The following is a 21,985-nucleotide window of genomic DNA, read 5'->3' as shown; positions in this document are numbered from 1 at the left end:
TATTTTAATTGGATTATACTACAGTGAAATGTTCCAATGAGAACCTTTCCTCCTGAAACGTAGAATGAACATACGGTGCATTGGGAAAGTATTCAGACCCCTTCCCTTTTTCCACGTTTTGTTACGTTACAGCCTTATTCTAAAATGGATTAAATAAAAAATTGTCCTCATCAACCTACACACAATAACCAATAATGACAAAGCGAAAACAGGTTTTTAGAAAGTTTTGCAAATTTCTAAAAACAAACAGCAGAAATACCTTACTTATGTAAATATTCAGACCCTTTGCTATGAGACTCGAAATTGAGCTCAGGTGCATCCTGTTTCCGCTGATCATCATTGAGATGTTTCTACAACTTTATTGGAGTCAACCTGTGGTAAATTCAATTCATTGGACATGATTTGGAAAGGCACACACCTGTCTATATAAGGTCCCACAATTGACAGTGCATGTCAGAGCAAAAACCAAGCCGTGAGGTCGAAGGAATTGTCCTTAGAGCTCCGAGACAGGATTGTGTCGAGGCACAGATCTAGGGAAGGGTACCAAAAAATGTCTGCAGCATTGAAGGTCCTTCATCATTCTTAAATGTAAGATGTTTGGAACCAGCTAGACTCTTTCAAGAGCTGGCCGCACAGCCAAACTGAGCAATCGGAAGAGAAGGGCCTTGTTCAGGGAGGTGACCAAGAACCCAATGGTCACTTTGACAAAGCTCAGGAGTTCCTCTGTGGAGATGGGAGAACCTTCCAGAAGGACAACCATCTCTGCAGCACTCCACCAATCAGGCCTTTATGGTAGAGTGGCTAGACGGAAGCCACTCCTCAGTAAAAGACACATGACAGCCCGCTTGGAGTTTGCCAAAAGGTTTGCCAAAAGGTACCTCTCCTCTCAGATCATGAGAAAAAAGATACTATTGTCTGATGAAACCAAGATTGAACTCTTTGGCATGAATGCCAAGGGTCACTTCTGAAGGAAACCTGGCACCATCCCTACGGTGACCACATGGTGGTGACAGCATCATGCTGTGGGGATGTTTTTCAGCGGCAGGGACTGGGAGACTAGTCAGGATTGAGGGAAAGATGAACAGTACAGAGAGGTCCAGAGCACTCAGGACCTCAAACTGGGGCAAAGGTTCACCTTCCAACAGGACAACAACCCTAAGCACACAGCCAAGACAATGCAGAAGTGGCTTCGGGACAAGTCTCTAAATGTCCTTGAGTGGCCCAGCCAGAGCCCGAACATGAACCCGATCGAACATCTCTGGAGAGACCTGAAAATAGCTGTGCAGCGACGCTCCCCATCAAACCTGACAGAGTTTGAGAGGATCTGCAGAGAAGAATGGGAGAAACTCCGCAAATACAGGTGTGCCAAGCTTGTAGCGTCATAACCAAGAAGACTCGAGGTTGTAATTGCTGTCAAAGGCGCTTCAACAAAGTACTGAGTAAAGGGTCTGAATACTTATGTAAATGTGATATTCCAGTGAAAGAATATATATACATTCGCAACAATTTCTAAAAACCTGTTTTTACTTTGTCATTATGGGCTATTGTGGGTAGATTGATCAGAAGAAAAAAAACATTTAATACAATTTAGAATAAGACTGTAACGTAGCACAATGTTGAAAAAGTCAAGGGGTCTGAATACTTTCCCAATGCACTGCAGGATAAAGCTAAGATGAAAGTTTCTCTCAGCTTGAGCTGTATGACTGTCACACCATCAGAATCAGAGGGAAAACATTCTTCGGAGGCAGACTGCTGGAAACTGGGTCAGAATAGGGGAGTTTCACCCATCAGAGTGACATGCCTGTTATAATAGTTGGCCAGTTAGACTCCAGAGATAGATGTAATACTGCTACAATACATGGTAAGATTACACTTATGGAAGGCAATTCACTTGGGGAGGCAGGTAGCCTAGCGGTTTGAGCTTTGGACCGGTAACCGAAAGGTTGCTGGCTTGAATCCCCAAGCTGATAAGGTAAAAATCTGTTGTTCTGCCCCTGAACAAGGCAGTTAAACCCACTGTTCCCCGGTAGGCAGTCATTGTAAATAATTGTTCTTAACTGACTTGCCTAGTTAAATTATTTACATCACCACACCCAGTGTGGGTTGTTGCTGTCATTTTCTGACAATATCCTTGCACAAACCAAATCTCATTTAACAGCACCTTGCATTGTTGTTGCTGTTTACTCAACTTTCTGAATTCAAGATAAGTGTTATTAATATATCCTCGCGGTGAGATGAGATCGCCAATTCATATTATTCAATGAATGGGAATTCAAGTCTGAAGACCACTGTTATTTGGGTAACATTAACAGTCTCTTCAGGTCAGATGATGACCTGTCAATAAGCTCGCAGAGTGCCCCAAGTTAGCATTTCTCTGGACAAAAAGGGAATGCTTTTAAAAGAGCTCTGTTCAATGGACTAGTGAAGAGCTAGCTCCGCATTCTTAGAGTGCGTGTGTGCATTCAGTCTGCTTTTATCAAGCATGACTAGTGTCTCCAATCATTCGAATTGGACCATTACCATCCAGCGATGGCAGCGCACGGTGGGTTAACGGTTTATGCGTTAAAGGTGTTAAAGCTGGTATCTATCTGAATCAAAAGGCTATCCAATCATAAATGGTCCTGGAATAGCATCACCACTCCTCCTCTTACTCCTCAAAATAAATCTGGAGTTGAGTGGTTTGGGATTTTGATTTATTTTGACTTTTGGATCCTGGATTTTGATTTATCAACGGGTATTTATTTACAGCAGCAAATATGGGCCAGTAAGAGGCCAAGGGGATGTGCTCTCTCTCTGCCAAACAGGGCTTTAGAGATGTACAGATAACAGCTAGCTGTAATAACCACGACGCAGTGTACAGGCAGAACTGATTCAAGTCATACTGTACATGCACAGTAGGATATGTGTCCCAAATGGCACCCTATTCCCTAATAGGGAATAGGGTGCCATTTGGGACCAGGAATACAAAGAGCAGGCATGCCTCTTCATGGTGATAAACAAGACAGCTAAATACGTTGGAAACCAACGTTTAGGCTAGCGTCCAGGAAACGTTACAATAATAGGAAGGAAATTCTATTCACTTCTGGAATGGTGGCTCACAGATCTAGTTTAGTCCTAAGAATAGATTCAATGGAAGTAGTTTTCAAAGAATCCATTTTACCCCTCTTGAGCTCAGAGCCTACAAATCCTGATTATGCAGGGCTGGAATTTCCTGGTCTTTGCTCATAAAACAATATAATAATATATGCCATTTGGCTGATGCTTTTATCCAAAGCGACTTACAGTCATGCATGCATCCATTTTTTTATGGGCGGCGCAGCGGCCAAACACACAGCCCAATGTACTGCATATAGTACAACCGCAGTGTGTCGACAGTAAATCTTTTGTTTAACTGTATCAGTTTTACCCTCAGTGGTATTGTAGCTAAGCCGTCTCACAAGGCAGGGTCACCTGTCAGAGTGTGGCCCAGCCTTTCCGTCACTGAACATGATGCCGCTAAATCCAAAGGAATAAAGAGAGGGGAGATAGTTGCCAGAGCTGGAGTCCCTCTGTAGATGACCATTACCCCATAGGCTCTGGTCAAAGGTACCGCACTATAGGGTGCCATTTGGGACACAGCCCCCATGATGCTGACATACAAACATCCCTGTCATAAATTTACACAAGTACTTTCCCCACACAATCATGACAGATGTTAGAATACGACCGAAAAGCAACATCAAAATGAATGAATGAGAAGATTGATTTAGAACGTATCAATAAACTCAAACTTTGTGAATTTCCTCCACAGGAGCGCAGCCTGAATACAACACTGTAATAGCAACTGAACACGATCACAGAATTCAAATATTCATGAAAATCAACATCAGAAGGGTAGTTCTCTTTCAGGAATAAAGTTGATACATCACAGCGTCATATAGACTGAACATTCAGTGCTAAGTGATGGAATACAGAGATCCATAACAACACAGAGAGAGAGAGCACTAGGTACCACACAAGTATTTACGTAGCCCCATGTTTTAATGAATCAGCGTGGTTTGAATGGAGGCAGAGGCGTATTGATTGCTCTGTCTGCTCTATCAGAGAAAACGCCTGGTGGAGAGCTAGCATCCACTGGTATCTGCTCATATCCGCCAGTCAAGTGAATTAGCCATGATCGCTAAAAGCTAACAACATAGTCCATACATAAGATTGGGGGAAAAACTAAAGTCTGCATAGGGCTCTGGTCAAAAGTAGGGCACTATGTAGGGGAAAGAGTACCATTTGGGATGCAGAAACACAATATGTGCTCAGTGCAGGATCTACAGGTTTCGGTTGGCGAGATTACAAGTTGCCGTAATTAGCTTTGGAGAAGGGCATAGATGGGGTACAAAGACGAGGGCTTAATAGCAATATTAATTAGTGTACACACTGTAACAGAAAACTGTGAATTACATAGCAATTTAGGGTATTATCAACAGTAAAATGTATTGTGGGAAAATGTTGTGGGCGAAGCAAAGAATTGCTGTATTTCGAATGGTACTGTAATTCCACCCCACAGAATACAGGCTCGCCAAAAAACGTTTGACCACTAGTGGCTGTATGGTATTGCTCATTAACATATTTTGCGACGTGCCTTGTAAGAGTCTATATTTGTTGAACCCATGAGAATGCTGTACCAATTTAACTCCTATGTGGTTATAGTGCCCCATGAATTTGTTTAGGAAACAGATTGGAGTGGCAGCAAGTCTTGATTCTGAAATGGTTGTGCATTTTGCCATGTCCTTTTGGTCTGTTTGCCCTGTAGTTCACTGCCAGTTTTGAAGCCTTTGTAAAGCAAAGCTCAAAGTTCCATCATATGATGATTGACCAATGTTGAGTTCAGCTACTCTCTGGTAGCACTGTGACATGTTCAACATTCGAAGTAGGCTTTGTATGTATGTACAGCTGAAGTCGGAAGTTTACATACTCCTTAGCCAAATACATTTAAACTCCGTTTTTCACAATTCCTGACATTTAATCCTAGTAAAAATGCCCTGTTTTAGGTCAGTTTGGATCACCACTTTATTTTAAGAATGTGAATTGTCAGAATAATAGTAGAGAGAATGATTTATTTCAGCTTTTTTTCTTTCATCACATTCCCAGTGGGTCAGAAGTTTACATGCACTCAATTAGTATTTGGTAGCATTGCCTCTAAATTGTTTAACTTGGGTCAAATGTTTCGGGGAGCCTTCCACAAGCTTCCCACAATAAGTTGGGTGAATTTTGGCCCATTCCTCCTGACAGAGCTGGTGTAACCGAGTCAGGTTTGTAGGCCTCCTTGCTCGAACATGCTTTTTCAGTTCTGCCCACAAATATTCTATGGGATTGAGGTGAGGGCTTTGTGATGGCCACTCCAATACCTTGACTTTGTTGTCCTTAAGCCATTTTGCCACAACTTTGGAAGTATGCTTGGGGTCATTGTCAATTTGGAAGAACCATTTGCGAACAAGCTTTAACTTCCTGACTGATGTCTTGAGATGTTGCTTCAATATATCCACATCATTTTCCTTCCTCATGACGCCATCTATTTGGTGAAGTGCACCAGTCCCTCCTGCAGCAAAGCACCCCCATAAAATGATGCTGCCACCCCCGTGCTTCACGGTTGGGATGGTATTCTTTCGGCTTGCAAGCCTCCCCCTTTATCCTCCAAACATAATGATGGTCATTATGTCCAAACAGTTATATTTTTGTTTCGTCAGACCAGAGGACATTTCTCCAAAAAGTACCATCTTTGTCCCCATGTGCAGTTGCAAACCGTAGTCTGGCTTTTTTATGGCGGTTTTGGATCAGTGGCTTAATCCTTGCTGAGCGGCCTTTCAGGTTATGTCGATATAGGGCTCGTTTTACTGTGGATAGATACTTTGTACCTGTTTCCTCCCGCATCTTTACAGGGTCCTTTGCTGTTGTTCTGGTATTGATTTGCACTTTTCTCACCAAAGTACATTAATCTCTGGGAGACAGAACGCGTCTCCTTCCTGAGCGGTATGATGGCTGCGTGGTCCCATGGTGTTTATACTTGCGTACTATTGTTTGTACTGATGAACGGTGTACCTTAAGGCATTTGGAAATTGCTCCCAAGGATGAAACAGACTTGTGGAGGTCTACAATTTTTTTCTGATGTCTTGGCTGATTTCTTTTGATTTTCCCATGATGTCAAGCAAAGAGGCACTGAGTTTGAAGGTAGGCCTTGAAATACATCCACAGGTACACCTCCAATTGACTCAAATGGTGTCAATTAGCCTATCAGAAGCTTCGAAAGCCATGACATAATTTTCTGGAATTTTCCAAGCTGTTTAAAAGCACAGTCAACTTAGTGTATGTAAACTTCTGACCCACTGGAATTGTGATACAGTGAATTAAGTGAAATAATCTGTCTGTAAACAATTGTTGGAAAAACTACTTGTGTCATGCACAAAGTAGATGTCCTAACCGACTTGCAAAAACTATAGTCTGCTAACAAGACATTTGTGGAGTGGTTGAAAAACAAGTTTTAATGACTCCAACCTAAGTGTATGTAAACTTCTGACTTCAACTGTATGTGCAGCTCGGTGGCAAGTAAAATTCTGTATTTCATATTACAGTAAGTACTGTTTAATGACGTGTGTGACATCCTTGTCCCCAGCACAAGGTGCATCTGTGTAATGATGATGCTATTTAATCAGCTTATTGATATGCCACACCTGTTAGGTGGATGAATTATCTTGGCAAAGGAGAAATGCTCAAATTTGAGAGAAATAAGCGTTTTGTGCGTATTTCAGCTCATGAACCATGGGACCAACACTTTACATGTTGCCTTTCTAGTTTTGTTCAGTATAATACACTGCCTCAAGCTAGAGCTTGAATGAATAAGTCCCACTAGACCAAACAAAGTATCCCACCCATTCTCTCTGAAACGCTCACACACACTTCTTGCTCAGTGACCTGATTCTAGTCTGTTTGGATTGAAGGATGACACATAGGCGTCCGGTCATTAGCGAACAACAGCGGAGCATGTCTCATAGAGTTAAGAGGCAGGGCATGATGATGATCTCACACCTACATTCTCAGACCCTTGGGCCAGCCAGGTACAGTTCTTCAGTCCACATGACTAAGGTAGACAGTGTGTTTTTCTAAATGTTTTGTTAACTTAACTCAGTTAAGAGCAAATTCTTATTTATAATGACAGCCTACCAAGAGGCCAAAGGCCTCCTGCGGGGACGGGGGCTGTGGTTAAAAATAAAAATGTCGGACAAAACACACGTCACGACAATAGAGACACCACAACACTACATAGAGAGATACCTAAGACAACACAGTATGGTAGCAACACATGACAACACAGCATGGTAGCAACACAACTTGACAACAACACAGTAGCGACACAACATGGCACAACAGGTGACTGCCAACTGATGGATCTACAAATCACCTACAAATCCCCTTGCATCAAAACTAACTACACATTCTTATTTGTAGATCCGTTAGTCACAACTTACCGACAATGCATCACATATTTGATTCTCTCAAACATTGCAGGTTGTCAACCTGGAAGCCATTTTCCCTGCTGCCATGGCGACCATGCAACCTCTTCTTCCCATAATCCACCATAAATGGAGGTCTTTGACTTCTAAAATTGGCTGAGTTTGTCTGACTGAGATGATTCATGTCTGGTGTCTATCTTTTTCTCCTCCTGTGCCAAAGTCTGACAATTATCTCAATCCTTTAGCACAGGCTTTTTTCATAACCTTCTTCGCATCCCAAATAGCACCCTATTCCCTATGTAGTTGCACTACTTTCGACCAGGATCAATAGGGCTCTGGTCAAAAGAAGTGCACTTTATAGGGAATATGGTGCCATTTGGAACACACAGCAATATATAACAATTGTTTTTCTCTCTGCATTATTGGGAAGGGCTCGTAAGCATTTCACAGCTAGTCTACAGCTGTCATTTATGACGCATGTGACAAATACAATTTGATATGGTATTGTCTGTGACTCCCCTCCCCATGTAATTCTCCTTTGGCAGACCGCTGTGTATATGTCCAAGCCACCGCTCAGTCAATGGAGCTAAGAAATTCTATATTTATACAAACTCTGAGGCAAATTAAATTTCAAAACCCAGTGTAGTGAGAAATGCGTAATGAAAGATGTGGACCACAAATTAAGAATCTTTGAGGGCTGTTTGATCTGGGCCAGTGTGTTACGATGGTCTGTAATAACACTTAGTCTTGCCAAAGTTTGTCAAGGTCGCCAATAGATAAACCAGAGGGCTTTATGGGTAATGTTAGGCATTAATTAATCTAATCCTTTCTCGATTTTGAGGAAAGCGATCTTATCTCACGCTTAAAGAAAGTAATCCCAATTAGATTGAGCTTGTGTTAGCTCATTTAACCATAGTGCGTTTTCCACCCCAAATCAGAACGCGTCAGTCGAGAACAAATTAACAAGGAATATGTGTGGAATGGCTCAGCTTGTAAGGTTCAAGCCTGGAATAACCTGGTGCCAACTGTCATGGCACCATATTCTGTCACGCACGCTCCTGTGTCATCTGCCGGAAGTAATGTAACAACATCTCGATCAGAAAAGTCTTTCACAGACCACTGAGAAAGTAGACACACACACAGTCTCAAAGTGCATCCTTATTGTGATATCTGATGATTCACAGGAAACTGAAGTGAGTACCCTCACATTCATGTCCAGACAAATCCACATACTAAACTCTGCTGTCCGTCTGCATGCCATACTGACACCACACAGGCACAACATTAGATGACTCCTTATACTGTTTAATGGCCTGGATGACTAAGGATAACTGGGGACAGTTGGGCTCTAGCTTTTCCCCCGTGCTGCTCTTGTCTCACCCGCCTTTACTTTACAAAATTACTGACAATACACTAGTAGAGAGAGCGAGAGAGCGAGAGAGCGAGCGAGAGAGCGAGAGAGCGAGAGAGCGAGAGAGCGAGAGAGCGAGAGAGCGAGCGAGAGCGAGAGAGCGAGAGAGCGAGCGAGAGCGAGAGAGCGAGCGAGAGCGAGAGAGCGAGCGAGAGCGAGAGAGCGAGCGAGAGCGAGAGAGCGAGCGAGAGCGAGAGCGAGAGCGAGAGCGAGAGCGAGAGCGAGAGAAAATACTTCCCCAATATTTGGAACCAAGGACTGATCACCCCAATCCACAAAAGTGGAGACAAATTTGACCCCAATAACTACGTGGAATATGCGTCAACAGTAACCTTGGGAAATCTCCTCTGCATTATCATTAACAGCAGACTCGTACATTTCCTCAATGAAAACAATGTACTGAGCAAAATGTCAAATTGTCTTTTTACCAAATTACCGTACAACAGACCATGTATTCACCCTACACACCTAATTGACAACCAAACAAACCAAACAAAGGCAAAGTCTTCTCATGCTTTGTTGATTTCAAAAAAGCCTTCGACTCAATTTGGCATGAGGGTCTGCTAAACAAATTGATGGAAAGTGGTGTTGGGGGTAAAACATACGACATTATAAAATCCATGTACACAAACAACAAGTGTGCGGTTAAAATTGGCAAAAACACACACATTTTCTTCACACAGGGTCGTGGGGTGAGACAGGGATGCAGCTTAAGCCCCACACTCTTCAACATATATATCAATGAATTGGCGCGGGCACTAGAACAGTCTGCAGCACCGGTCTCACCCTACTAGAATCCGAAGTCAAATGTCTACTGTTTGCTGATGATCTGGTGCTTCTGTCACCAACCAAGGAGGGCCTACAGCAGCACCTAGATCTTCTGCACAGATTCTGTCAGACCTGGGCCCTGACAGTAAATCTCAGTAAGACCAAAATAATGGTGTTCCAAAAAAGGTCCAGTCACCAGGACACAAATTCCATCTAGACACCGTTGCCCTAGAGCACACAAAAAACTATACATACCTCGGCCTAAACATCAGCACCACAGGTAACTTCCACAAAGCCGTGAACGATCTGAGAGACAAGGCAAGAAGGGCCTTCTATGCCATCAAAAGGAACAAATTTCAACATACCAATTAGGATCTGGCTAAAAATACTTGATCAGTCATAGAGCCCATTGCCTTTATGGTTGTGAGGTCTGGGGTCCGCTCACCAACCAAGATTTCACAAAATGGGACAAACACCAAATTGAGGACTCTGCATGCAGAATTCTGCAAAATATCTCCGTGTACAACGTAGAACACCAAATAATGCATGCAGAGCAGAATTAGGCCGATACCCACTAATTATCAAAATCCAGAAAAGAGCCGTTAAATTCTACAACCACCTAAAAGGAAGCGATTCCCAAACCTTCCATAACAAAGCCATCACCTACAGGAGATGAACCTGGAGAAGAGTCCCCTAAGCAAGCTGGTCCTAGGGCTCTGTTCACAAACACAACCACACCCACAGAGCCCAGGACAACAGCACAATTAACCCAACCAAATCATGAGAAACAAAAAGATAATTACTTGACACATTGGAAAGAATTAACAAAAGAGCAAACTAGAATGCTATTTGCCCTAAACAGAGAGTACACAGTGGCAGAATACCTGACCACTGTGACTGACCCAAACTTAAGGAAAGCTTTGACTATGTACAGACTCAGTGAGGCATAGCCTTGCTATTGAGAAGGCGCCGTAGGCAGACATGGCTCTCAAGAGAAGACAGGCTATGTGCACACTGCCACAAAATGAGGTGGAAAACTGAGCTGCAGCTTCTAACCTCTGCCCAATGTATGACCATATTAGAGAGACATATTTCCTCAGATTACACAGATCCACAAAGAATTTGAAAACAAATCCATTTTTGATAAACTCCCTATCTACTGGGAGAAATTCCACAGTGTGCCATCACAGCACAAAGATTTGTGACCTGTTGCCACAAGAAAGGGCAACCAGTGAGAAAAACACCATTTGTCAAATTACACCCCATATTTTATGTTATTTATTTTATGTAACGCGCGTTCCTCCTCTTCATCCGAAGAGGAGGAGCATGGATGAAATCCAAAATGCAGCGTATGGAAATAAGACATAATGAATTTATTGAACAAGACAAACGAACTATACTTGACTAACTAAACAAATAAAACACCGATGTAGACAGACTTGGACCAACGAACTTACATGAAACCGAAGAACGAACGACAAGTACTTACTACAAACAAAACGACGAACGAACGAAACAGTCCCGTATGGTGCAAACATAGACATAGACATAGACACAGACACAGGAGACAACCACACACAAACAAACACTGTGAAACTACCTACCTTAATATGATTCTCAATCAGAGGAGATGAAAACCACCTGCCTCTAATTGAGAACCATATTAGGTACCCATTCACCAACATAGAAACAGAAAACATAGACTGCCCACCCAAACTCACGTCCTGACCAACTAACACATACAAAACTAACAGAAAACAGGTCAGGAACGTGACATTTTAACTTGTGTGCTTTAACCATTTGTACATTGTTACAACACTGTGTATATATAATATAACATTTGTAATGTCTTTATTGTTTTGAAACTTCTGTATGTGCAATGTTTACTGTTAATTTGTATTGTTTATTTCACTTTTGTATAATATCTACCTCACTTGCTTTGGCAATGTTAAACACATGGTTTCCATGCCAATAAAGCCCCTTGAATTGAATTGAATTGAATTGAGAGAGAGAGAGAGAGAGAGAGAGAGAGAGAGAGAGAGAGAGAGAGAGAGAGAGAGGCTGTTTTGGCAATGTTAACATATGTTTCCAATGCCAATAAAGCCCTTAAATTGAATTGGTGAGATAAGAGTGAGTGGGTGCTTGGAGATAGACTAGCTGATGGTTGATAATGCAGCCTAGCAGTCTCTCTCGCTCTCTCGTTCTCTCTCTCTTCTCGCTCCCTCCCTCTCTTCTTATCAATGCGTGTCTCAGACGTACAGAGCCTTAAACCTGCCAGATGTGTCATTAAAGAGGCCAGCTTAGACCACTGGCCTCTGGCACACTCCATGGTCTCCTCTGATGACAAACTGATTTCCACAGCAGCCAAGACCGGAGGGGTGACAGGCAAGTGGGACCACAGTAGAAAGTGGACGCTGGGATTGAACCCCGGTCTCCATTGGGGAGCAGTAAAAATATGATTGGTCAGGTGTGTTACTGCTAGACCAGGTTACAGCAGCCAGTACATCAGCTGACATCTTTAAGGGCAAATCAGAGCTTTTATTTCAGCTTCAGTGGCTTACGTCAACACTGAAGACTTAACAGATGCTGGAAATGTCACCTGTCACACACGCTTATCATCCGGCCCCAGTCACGCAACATCATCGCTAGACCGACCTCAGTGCCTCGGCTGCAGCCATGGGCTGTGTCCCAAATGGCACCCTATTCCCTATACAATGCACTACTTTTGACCAGGGCACTATATAGGCGACGGGGTGCCATTGGGGACGCACATTGGTCATGGCCCATGCGTGGCCTTAGATGCCATAGCTTGACCTATTAAACCAGCACAAAATGGGACCTGAGCTTGATCTATGAACCTGTATCGGTAATCTCTGTTCATAAAGGTGAGGTGAAACACATAAGGTTATGATGATAAATTAGCCTTATCCGAGCCAGAATGGCCCATAGGGCAGAAGGCTATTTCCTATTTTCCTATAAAGATTTAAATTAAGTGAAAAATAGGAGGTTACGGTGATGCCAGTGCGACTAGTTATTTGTTTAGAGAAAATTGCGGAATCATTGAAGTAACTTCCAAATAAAGACAGACAGATAGTGAATGAGGGCTCTCGACAAACAACAAAATCACCCAAAATAGCTCTACAAATTGAATATCTACAGCGTTTGTATGTGGAGCTGCCTCTAAGATTCAGGCCTCAGCAGGAAATGTGGAGAAAGTTCTGTTTTTGTCATCATCACTCCAACTCACATAGAGAAACATACAGCTGAGTCCTCCAAGCCTCCATCTGCCACAATACACAGATCATGTATTCTGTTTGAAAGTCTTTTGAGAGAGAGTGTATGTGTGTGGGGCGGTGGCGTGGCGCAAAGTAATTCCTCAGTTAAGAATAACAGTGGGTAGAAACTGTGTACATACTGCGGTGGAAATGTGAAAGTAAGGTATAGAAAGAAAGAGGGGGAAGCAAGAGAGAAAGATAGAGACAGAGAGAGAGAGAGAGACATAAAGAGAAAGAAAGACAGAGACAGATGAAGATACAGAGAAATATATAAGTAAAGAGAGAGAAAAAGACACAGAGAAGACATATGTGTGTGTGCGTGCATAGGAGGGGCAGGAGTCCTCCTGGCCAGTGGGCTGTTTGTGTGAAGAGGTGGAGGAGCACACAGAGCCACAGACTGGGAACGATCTGGTTTCCAGTACAGACCTGCCCTCAATAACCAAACCTGACTTTTACTGCAGGTAAGAACAACTGACACACACATACTGACACACACCACACCACACAACACACACACACACACACACACACACACACACACACACACACCACACACACACACACACACACACACACACACACACACACACACACACACACACACACACACACACGGCTCCAGACTGCAGACTTCCAGCAACTCTCCACATTCCTGACTCTTCTGTCACCCAAAGTTTGACTCACGCTACAGCTTCACCTCTCCTCCCACCGTCCTCCCCCCTGCAAAACCGTCTGTGTCTCCCCTTCTCTTCCCCTTGTTCCCCCCCAACTCGACTGTCCTGAGTTAGTACTAAAAACACATAAGTCAGACCTGACACTCAGGATGAATGGTATCTCACATCGACGTGCTGTATGGACGGGTCAAACTTCAAGTTCCTCGTGTCCATCATTTCATTAAGGAATTAACATGGTCCACACCACCACACAGTCATGAAGAACGCACGACAACGCCTCTTCCCTTCAGGAGGCTGAAAAGATTTGGCATGGGCCTGCAGATCTCAAAAAGTTCAACAGCTGTACCATGAGAGCATCTTGACTGTCTGCATCACCGCTTGGTATGGCAAACTGCTTGGCATCCGACTGGAAGCGCTACAGAGGTAGTGCGTACAGTCTAGTTACATACTGGGGCCGAGCTTCCTGCCATCCAGGACCTCTATACCACGGTGTCAGAGAAGTGCCTAAAACTGTCAGACTCTTAGCACCCAAGTCATAGACTTTGCATGGCAAACGGTACTGATGCCACCAAGCCTGGAACCCCGTGTATATAGCCAAGTGATCGTTACTCATTGTGTATTTATCTCTGTGTAATTATCTTTCTATAATTGTTTTCTGTCTTGCATTATTGGAAGCCAGTAAGTAAGCTTTCACTATTAGTGCTACACCTGCCCTGTTTACAAAGCATGTGGACAAAACATTTTATTTAACCCCCCCCCCCCCCTCCCCGAACGTGTGTGTGTCGTGTAGTGTGTGTGTGCGTGCGCGTGCGTGTGTGTGCATGCGTGTAGGCGGTGTGTGTGTGTGTGTGTGTGTGTGTGTGTGTGTGTGTTGTGTGTGTGTGTGCTGTGGTGTGCGTGCGTGCGTGCGTGCGTGCGTGCGTGCGTGTGTGTAATTGGCAGGGAACATCTTGATTGACAGAGGGGATAGATAGTTTAAAGGGATAGTTCGGGATTGTGGCAATGAAGCTCTTTATCTACTTCCCCAGAGTTATTATTAACTCAAGGATACCATTTTTTTAGGTAGTTTCACGAGCTGCTGCTAACAGTTACCATAGACTTCCAGTCGTTGTGCTAATGCTAGTTAGCAATTGCACAAACGCCAGCTAGCAACTTCCTTCAAGCTGCACACAGAGACGTTAAAATGGTATCAACGAGTTCATCTGACTCTGGGGAAGTAGATAAAGGGCTTCATTGCCAAAATCCTGAAGTTTCCCTATAATGAAAACACATGTGTTTACTTGATACAAGATACCGGTACTCACCAAATACTTCAAGACAATGACACTACAAAACCAAGGGTAGGTTTAGGGTGCATTCCATATGACCCCTATTCCCCATATAGTGCACTACTTTGGACCAGGGCCAGGAAATAGTAGTGCACTATAAAGGGAATAGGCTGCCGTTTGGGACGAGGCCAACTCTCCTACTGTGTTTAATCTAAGCTAACTAGGGTGAGGGAATGTGATGATGGGGCCAAAAGTGAGTGATCAGGCCCCCTGCTCCCTTCCATCATCCGCACCCCACGGAGATGGGATTGGAAAAACAACGACGTGACGTGGGATCCAATCACGTGATCAGGTGAGGAATGCCTTCGGCTCCGAGGCACGGAAGCAGAGCGCTGATAGGACGATCTAATGCTGGACCAGGGTTGTCAATCACAATACCAGTATCACAGTCCTACGATACTCAATTTTCCAAGGGCAACAAGGGAAAAACGAAGCAGTTTAAATGATTTTAAAAACCTGCTAAAATTGTGCGTTAGAAAAATAAACTAAAAAAATAAACTACAAAATAAACTTTTTCTGCTAAAGTTAGAAAAATAAACAAACGTGACAAAATGTGTTTCTATGTTTCCAACATTAAAAGACTGTTTTCCTCAAGACACAAGAAATGAAGTCTGCTTCATGTTTTGTTTGCTTATCATGATACTTCTGAGTATCAGAATACGGATATCACAACGACAACCCTATCGTGAACAATACACGACACAACACTAAAGTCTGACTGATGAACAGGACAGGAAGCGAAGCCCTGATAGGTAGATCTAATCCCACAACAAGCCGGTCTGACCGATACACACAAAGCAAACAGATAACACACGGATCCTCTGTAGCCGACCACACACATGGCAAAACAAACCTGTAAACTGAGTAGCATGGGAGTAAGGAAATGGCTTGGTGGCTAACATGGGACTAGTGAAACTAGTCTACCACCCATATACTGTAACTACTACAATTACTATACTACTATTACACAGTGGTGTAAAGTACTTAAGTAAAAATACTTTAAAGTACTACTTAAGTCGTTTTTTGGGGTATCTGTACTTGACTTTAATATTTCTATTTTTGCCAACTTTTTCTTTTACTATACTACATTCCTAAAAAAAGATATATCATTTTTACTCCATACATTTTCCCTGACACCCAAAAGTGCTCATTACATTTTGACAAGATAAATGTCCCAATTCACACACTTATCAAGAGAACATCCCTGGTCATCCCTACTGCCTCTGATCTGAAGGACTCACTAAACACAAATGCTTAGTTTGTAAATAATGTCAGAGTGTTGGAGTGTGCCCCTGGCTATCCGTCAATAAAAAAAACTAGAACATTGTGTCGCCTGGTTTGCTTAATATAAGAAATTTGAAATGGTTTATATTTTTACTTTCACTTTTGATACTTAAGTACATTTTAGCAATTCCATTTACTTTTGATACTTAAGTACATTTAAAACCAAATACTTTTAGACTTTTACTCAAATAGTATTTTACTGGGTGACCTCTCACTAAAGGCTTCAATCATACAAAAGTTATACTCAAATCCGAACTGGTTCTCTAGCAAATTAGTAAGAATGTCTCACCCTATGTTCAAGAATGGCCTTTTTCCTTTTCCTTTATTCAGACCTCTCACTTTCAGTTACTTGAAAAGGAAATTGTCTCCCAAATGTCGCTATTTTAAAACAAGCTACAGAAAGTTAGTTGCAATTTCATAATTTTTTTAACTAGGCAAGTCAATTTAGAACAAATTCTTATTTACAATGACGGCCTACCCCAGCCAAACCCTAATGACACTGGGCCAATTGTGCACTGCCCTATGGGACTCCAAATCATGGCCAGTTGTGACACAGCCTGGAAATGAACCAGGGTCTGTAGTGAAGACTCTAGTACTGAGATGCAGCGCCTTAGAACACTGCGCCACTCGGGAGCCCCATAAAATACTGAACAAATAATACAGCAAATATTGTGGTTAAACTCAAATGCTCTTTCCAAAATTACAACCAACTAATTGCATCATTACCGCAAAAATGGAAGAGGAACGTGGAAGGGGGGAAAAGTAAGGAACTTGACTGTCGGCCATTTTGAGCCTGCTATCGAACCCACAACTGCTGATGCTCCAGATACTCAACTAGTCTAAAGAAGGCCAGTTTTATTGTTTCTGTAATCAGAACAACAGTTTTCAGCTGTGCTAACATAATTGCCAAAGGGTTTTCTAATGGTCAATTAGCCTTTTAAAATGATAAACTTGGATTAGTTTACACAACGTGCCATTGGAACACAGGAGTGATGGTTGCTGATAATGGGCCTCTGTACGCCTATGTAGATATTCATATTTTTTTTTAAATCGTCCATTTCCAGATACAATAGTCATTTACAACATTAACATTGTCTACACTGTATTTCTGATCAATTTGATGTTATTTTAATGACAAAAAATTTGCTTTTCTTTCAAAAACAAGGACATATATAAGTGACCCAAATCTTTTGAACGGTAGTGTGTATATATAAGTGACCCGTTTCAGGAAACTAGCCGTATGTCGCGGGTCACTACTTCACATGAGAGCCGTTTGAACGTAATCCTTTATTTAAAGAAAATGCGTTTTTTGGGCAGAAATGCCTTCTGGAACATGTGAACAGGTTAATAACAAACTTGCATGCCATCTGTAAATATGAATACATCGTTAAATTATGATCCTAGTTGATTAAGCCACAGACAAAGTGAGCAACCTTCCCGCTAGCCATGATTGGCTGAGATAATGCGTAGGCTGGACATGCCGAGAGATGAATTTGGATTGGTCTGCCATATAGCACGTTTCTGTCTATTTGAGCTGGTTAGTATGTGTAGGTAATCCTGTCTAACGCCGGCTTTAAAAAATATATATTGCTTAGTAGAACTGCATAAGTGTTGCTCTCCATTTTCTGGAGGACCGAGTTTTGAAATCAGTGGAATTGGAGTATGATAGCTAAGGAGACGGAGAACCATGGCAACCATGGTATCCGTGACAGGGAGAAGCGGCCAACCATGATGTATACGGGTAAAATAGTCTAGACGCCACTATGCAAGTAGCCATTTCAATAGAATGTCACTGCGACAACTGTTGATAGACATAGCTGGTAAATTCGCTTTGGCCATCTACTCCAATTTCAGACCACGGGTAAGATAGTCCAGCTAGCTACATTTTCAGATGTTACACGTTTCTAATTTTGACAAAATATTTTCATTTCAAGTTAAAGTGTACTGTTAGCTAGCTAGCTATTTCAGACCACGGGTAAGATAGTCCAGCTAGCTACATTTTCAGATGTTACACGTTTCTAATTTTGACAAAATATTTTCATTTCYAGTTAKKGTGMWCTGTTAGCTAGCTAGCTATTTCAGACCACGGGTAAGATAGTCCAGCTAGCTACATTTTCAGATGTTACACGTTTCTAATTTTGACAAAATATTTTCATTTCAAGTTAAAGTGTACTGTTAGCTAGCTAGCTAGCGTTAGCTGGCTGGCTCGCTAGCTAACATTACGTGTATTATTCGTATCTCGGAGCCATTTGCTTTGCTTGTTATAGCCTAATGTTAGCTAGCTCACATTGAACCTGGTTGGTTAGCTACCTGCATATTCATGCAGGGTAGTAACGTCATGAGTTGTGATTATGGTAAAAAAATTGCACGCTAGCTAGCTACATGTCTCAACAAAAGACTCCACTATGCAAGTGTCCATTTTAATAGAATGTCACTGCGACAACTGTTAGGTAGCTTGGATGCTTGACTGCTGTTGTCAGGACAGAACCCTCGGATCAACCCTTAAAGAGATTGGTGGAGCTAAAGTTTAAGAAGGTGTGAACAATGCTGAATGGGTGTAGACAAAGAAGAGCTCTCCAGTAGCTACCAAAATATTCAAAGGCCATTTTCTCAAAAGTGAATTTACAAGTTTATCAACTTTCAAAGCAGAATTACTTTCCCATTGTTCCTCAAATGCAGTGTATGATATACCATTTTGTAGCTCTGTGTCTCGGCTTTTGTCCAATGTAAAAAACACAATTTCAAATGTTGCTACATAAGACCGAATCAAGGCGGTCGGTGACATATTTGCAAAAAACATATATGGGGGATTGGAAGTGATGCAGACATTTGCCTTGATGGAAGCTACAATCTATCTGAGATGCTCATAAACACATGGCCACCGGTGTCACAGATGAAAAGCAACATGACTGTAGTCCAGTACTTACTGTGCATAGAGCCCTGTGGAAGGGCTGAGGCTTTAGGTGGGCTGATTCTGCTCTTGGGTTGGGCCACCATGTCCATAGTCTGTGCCTGGCTTTGGAACTGGGTCTGAGTCTGACACTGCATCTGGGGCTGCTGTTTGTCCGTCTGTAGCAGTGCAGGTGGGGCGGCTGCAGCCAGGGCCCTCTGCTTGGTCAGGGTCCCGTCGCTGCCGGCCCTCATCAGCTTCTCCCCTACACTCACCACCCGGGCTCGGGCCCCACCAGGAGCCTCCTTACGGGAGGACGACAGCTTGGAGCCCGCCCCGGCGGAGGATGGTCGAGCCAGCCGTGAAGCTTTAGACATCCTGCTGGAAGTCAGTGGAAGGCTGCCTGTCTGGGACTCTCGGTCTATCTGTCTCTCTTAGATTCTGTTCGTGCCAGGTCCGTGGTAAACAGTAGAGTATTCCAGCTTCTCGGTGTGTGTGTGTCTCCCACTGGGCTCTGCGAGTCCTGACTGGAGCAGGTAGGCTGGGTTGGGCAGCCAGAGGGAGGAGGGTACATTTGGGACGGCAGAAGGGGAGAAGGAGGAGAGAGAGAGAGGGGGGCGGGAAAAGTTAACAGCTCCCTGGAAGGTGTACTCTTCTCCTGGCAGGGCCTCCTGGGCTCATCCTCCAAAGCAAACAGAGCTGTGTGTGTGTGTGTGTGTGTGTGTGTGTGTGTTTGTGTGTGTGTGCTCAAACCTGTGGCTCGGCAGAAGGTGCCGGGCCAAATGCATATATAAACAGCCAGTTCCTTAATGTCAGCGCATTCCAGCTCTATAACCCACTGTTTCCCTCTCTATCCCCCGCTCTCACACTCTTCTCATCCCCTCCTCCTTTTCTTTAATCTACTGTATTCCCTCTCTCATTGACTCTCTGTCACATACAGACAGTCCTGTACTCCCTCTCTCATTGACTCTCTGTCATATACAGACAGTCCTGTAGTCCCTCTCTCATTGACTCTGTCATATACAGACAGTCCTGTACGCCCTCTCTCATTGACTCTCTGTCATATGCAAACAATTCCGTACTCCCGTTTTCTCTGCTCTTCTCTTCCTTTTCGGTTTCCTCTTCTTTGCTCTTCCACTGCTTTGCTGCTGCTCAGTGTGGAACTGTTGCAGTGCTCTGGCGAGCACAGACAAAACACGAGAGAGAGCGAGAGTGAGTGAGTGAGTGAGTTAGAGAAAAAAAAGAGCATGAGAGAGAGAGTGGGAGGGAGAGAGAGAGAGAGCGGATGATTTGTGATCCCTCCTCCTCAGGTGCAGCTGCTGAAGCCGTTCCAGATGTGTCAGTAGCTTCATGTCACCGCTCAGCTGCCCAACACACACAGCCACTCGCATTCCTGCTCACCGCTCCATCGACGGATTCACTTCAAACTCCCAATCCTCTCTCTCCCTATCACTCTTCCTCTCTCTCTCCTTCCCTCATTCACACTGTCTCCTCATGCGCGTGAAAAGATGTTGTCCTGATACTGGAAGCAGCCGGAAGTAACAAACACACACATTCTCACACATTCTCACACACACACACACACACACACACACACACACACACACACACACACACACACACACACACACACACACACACACACACACACACACACACACACACACACACACACACACACACACACACACACACACACACACACACACACACACACACACACACACACCCCTTCACCGGAAGCATACAGAGAATTAAAGAGCACAGAGGAAAGAAGGATTACTGTAGAACGCAGCCTCTCTTCTCGCACAGGGTTGTGTATGTGTGTTGTTTGGTGTTGGTGTGTGTGTGTTGTGTGTGGTGTGTGTGTGTGTGTTGTTGTGTGTGTGTGTGTGGTTGTGTGTGTGTGTGTGTGTGTGTGGTGTGTGTGTGTTGTGTTTGTGTGTGTGTGTGTGTGTGTGTGGTGTGTTGTGTGGTTGTTTGTAGTGTTGTGTGTAGTTGTGTGTTGTGTGTGTGTGAACTTCGATCGACAACAAATCGTGTGCCCTGATAGATGGCTGCTACTTACTGAGCTTTGAGAAAGAAAGAAAGAGAAAGAGAGAGAGAGAGAGATAAAGAGACAGAGATAAAGAGAGAGAGAGCAAAATAGTGAACACAGTGCAGCTTGAAGGTGAGAGAAAAATGGATAAAGACGAAAGTTCATTTGAGGATCAGAGAGCTACAGAGGGGCATTCTCCCTCTCTCCTCTGAGCCTAAACAGAATGTTCTGTACAACTGTACACACAGCTCATCCTCACACTCAGCACATCCTCCTCTCCTGAGGTAAGATAGGGTGCGTCCCAAATGACACCCTATTCCCTATATAGTATACTTCTTTCGAGCAAGGTCCATAAAGCTCTGGTCAAAATTAGTGCACTATATACACTCTTAGAAAAAAAAGAGTTACAAAACGGTTCTTTGGCTGTCCCCATGGAGAACCCTTTTTTGGTTCCAGGTAAAACCCTTTTTGGTTCCATGTAGAACCCTTTCTACAGAGGATTCAAAGGGTTCTCCTATGGGGACAGCCGATGAACCCTTTAAGGTTCTAGATAGCACCTTTTGTTCTAAGAATGCAGGGAATAGCGTGCGATTTGGGACAGGACCATAACAGTCATCTCAGACTTCAATATGGGTATGAAACAAAGATGCTGACAGACCCGAGGTCAGGTTGTCCTCATTCCAACGACAGTATCTCCAAAAGAAAGAACAAACGAACTGATCTGGAGCAGTAAAACAAAGACTAAATTAACCATGGATGTGGCAAATGACAGACAGTAACAGAATCCCCGAGGGATATTTAATTTTTTTACGGGTTAACAATGAGGCTGATCATTT

The 21,985-nt window shown here is 43.3% G+C and overlaps 1 protein-coding gene across 1 annotated transcript in view; it reads right to left on the bottom strand.

Moving 5' to 3' along the window:
• Nucleotides 1-20,299, bottom strand: part of LOC111973168 (sickle tail protein homolog) — a 193,366-nt gene extending 173,067 nt beyond the window's left edge. The window contains 1 exon segment of the mRNA XM_070446718.1: nt 19,149-20,299. Coding sequence (XP_070302819.1) covers nt 19,149-19,488 — 340 coding nt within the window. The 5' untranslated portion in view covers nt 19,489-20,299.
• Between the last annotated feature and the right edge of the window lie 1,686 nt (nt 20,300-21,985).

The sequence above is a fragment of the Salvelinus sp. IW2-2015 genome, linkage group LG14 (assembly GCF_002910315.2).
Source record: "Salvelinus sp. IW2-2015 linkage group LG14, ASM291031v2, whole genome shotgun sequence".
In the NCBI taxonomy this organism is placed as follows: domain Eukaryota; kingdom Metazoa; phylum Chordata; class Actinopteri; order Salmoniformes; family Salmonidae; genus Salvelinus; species Salvelinus sp. IW2-2015.
This window is presented reverse-complemented; position numbering and strand designations above follow the sequence as displayed.